The sequence below is a fragment of the Seriola lalandi genome, unplaced genomic scaffold, assembly GCF_002814215.2.
Source record: "Seriola lalandi dorsalis isolate HSWRI2012SDOR001 ecotype SW California unplaced genomic scaffold, Sedor1 jcf7180002054924, whole genome shotgun sequence".
Classification (NCBI taxonomy): Eukaryota; Metazoa; Chordata; class Actinopteri; order Carangiformes; family Carangidae; genus Seriola; species Seriola lalandi.
In genome coordinates, this window is record NW_019525476.1 from 66,922 (window position 1) to 69,484 (window position 2,563).

The 2,563-nt window shown below is 38.5% G+C and overlaps 1 protein-coding gene across 1 annotated transcript in view; it reads left to right on the top strand.

Annotated features, from left to right (window-relative positions):
- Window positions 1-8: 8 nt before the first annotated feature.
- Window positions 9-2,563, top strand: part of LOC111673683 (extracellular calcium-sensing receptor-like) — a gene marked incomplete at its 5' end in the record, with an annotated part of 4,050 nt that continues 1,495 nt past the window's right edge. The window contains 5 exons of the mRNA XM_087169996.1: window positions 9-167; window positions 332-418; window positions 559-828; window positions 1,162-1,365; window positions 1,457-1,732. Of these exons, the coding sequence (XP_087026122.1) occupies window positions 9-167; window positions 332-418; window positions 559-828; window positions 1,162-1,365; window positions 1,457-1,732 (996 nt within the window). The remainder of the gene's footprint in view (window positions 168-331; window positions 419-558; window positions 829-1,161; window positions 1,366-1,456; window positions 1,733-2,563) is intronic.

Below are 2,563 nucleotides of genomic sequence, written 5' to 3' on the forward strand. Positions count from 1 at the left end.
TTATCGGATTTCGTGCTGCTTTGGTGCTGGCCAGTGGTCAAGAGGAGCAGTTTCTGCTTCAGGAGAACTGTTTAGGGACCCCTCCAGTTGTGGGGATTGTGGGTGATTCCTACTCAACATTTTCTATTGCCACCTCCAATGTGTTAGGTTTATTCAGATTGCCTATGGTGAGCTTAAATTTCTTCTGTGCGTTTAATGGACTGTATACAAATCTGTTTCAAATGTGTTGATAACTTGTTGAAAAGTGTGTAATATTTCAAATGGGTCAAACAACTTACATGAGATACTGTACACAACCTGTGCTCACACTGTACTGTATGTCTCTTTTCAGGTGAGTCATTTTGCCACATGTTCCTGCCTGAGTGATCGGCAACGGTTTCCATCCTTCTTTAGAACAATTCCAAGTGATGCTTTTCAGGTGAAACTATAAGTTTGGGGTATGAGGAAATACAGTATGTGCTTTGTGCATCAATAATAGACTGAAATCACAATTCTGAATGATCTCTGATTCTGCTGTGAATCTTACAATAACTGAAACCATGTTTTCTATTCACTTAGGTGCGTGCTATGATTCAGATTCTAAAACGCTTTGGCTGGACTTGGGTAGGTCTGCTGATCAGTGATGACGATTATGGAGTACATGTTGGCCGATCCTTCCAGTCTGACTTGACTAACTCAGGTGGAGGTTGTCTCGCCTACACAGAGATTTTGCCTTGGGGCAATGACCCAGCTGAACTTAGGAGAATTGTGGATGTGATGAAGAAATCAACAGCTCGTGTGGTCATGGTGTTTGCACATGAAATCCACATTTATCAACTAGTGGAGGAGGTGGGTTTCAAAATACCATGTCATTTATGAATCTATGTTCCGTGTTATAGGCTTTCTAGCTCACAAAAGATGGCATTATATCAATTATTGACAGCATATTTTTTTGTGTCAACATTTGTTCTCAGAGTTAGATCATAGCAGGTGAAGCATGAAACATAAATGATAATTAACATAACAGTTATGCCTTTTTCTTCCTCCTGCTGTAGGAAAAGAAAAATTAAGGGAAGCTCTTCATATGTTATCATTGCATAATTGTACACAACTGGGTTCATATGCAAAAAAAAACGACTATATTTGTCTGAAAAAATATTTATTTTATAATACAATATATAGGTGGTGAGGCAGAATGTGACAGGCCTGCAGTGGCTGGCCAGTGAAGCCTGGACATCAGTTGATGTGCTCCAGACGCCCGACTTCATGCCGTACCTGGCTGGAACACTGGGCATTGCCATCCGTCGGGGAGAAATAGCAGGATACAAGGACTTCCTCTTAAGAATACACCCCGACCAACACCACAACAACTATGGGAATAGTATTGTGAGAGTTTAATTGTACAATCTGATCTGTAATTGCAGCAGTAATATGCATTTTTTTGTTAACACTTTAACAATTTTTTTTTACATTTCAGGTAAATCAGTTTTGGGAAGATATATTTCAGTGTAGATTTTCTCCACCTCCAGTAGATTGGGTGGAAGCTGGAGGAGCATTATGCACTGGACAGGAAGATCTACATAAAGTGGATAGTGAGCTGTTTGATGTTTCTAATCTCAGACCGGAGTACAATATTTACAAGGCTGTGTATGCTCTGGCGTACGCCCTTGATGACATGCTGCACTGTGAGCCAGGGAGAGGGCCTTTCAGTGGCCACAGCTGTACGAGTTTACAAAGACTGGAGGTATGGCAGGTGAGATATCAATTTACATGCTACCTGTTCATTTCAAAAAACAGCTGCTACACCTAGATATAGAAAAGAGTGCTGCCGCATTGAGCCCTAAAACCCAGAAATAAGTTACCATTTTTGCACTTTCAGTTCCCTTGTACTGAAGTTGATGGGGTTTTTTTGAATAGGATATTGTTAGATACTTGAAATAAGGTCTGTGGTTTAACACAAGCTCAAAACATTTTCATGTTTTATTTTATGACATAAAATACATATTCTTAAGTAAATACCCCACTTGTGATTTCTTTAAGATTTTACATGTCTTTAAAAAGGCGGTTGGTAACAAGTGGTTAGTGCTACAGAGGTAGTTGGGAACATTAAAAGTCATCACGCTGGATGTGAAAAATGATCTGCTCAACGGTCTTTACAGTCTTGTTTTGTTTATACTCATGCTCTTGCATATTACTAACTTTCTAGGAGGCAAGAAGAAGAAGAGGCAAGCACACTAAATCAAATTACAGGTTGGAAGCTTAGTGGTGGTTAAGTCATGCAACCATGGTGTAGTTTGTTTATAGCCTAACATTCAACATATCATTTTTACTTCTGGCATTGTATTTGGTCTTCAAAAGTCATAGCAGTGGTATCCATTTGTGAAATTAGTGTATCATAAACGTTTGTCAACCACAGAGATTATTTTCTGCAATAATCCAAAAGCCAATTGAAAATGTTGAGCTGTAACTTCCAGGTTGACCTATAAAATTCATCATTCCTTCATCACTCTATATAAGAATTAAAAACAATATCTTACTATGACATCAAATAGCAATCCTCATAAAATGAAAATATTTTTTTCAA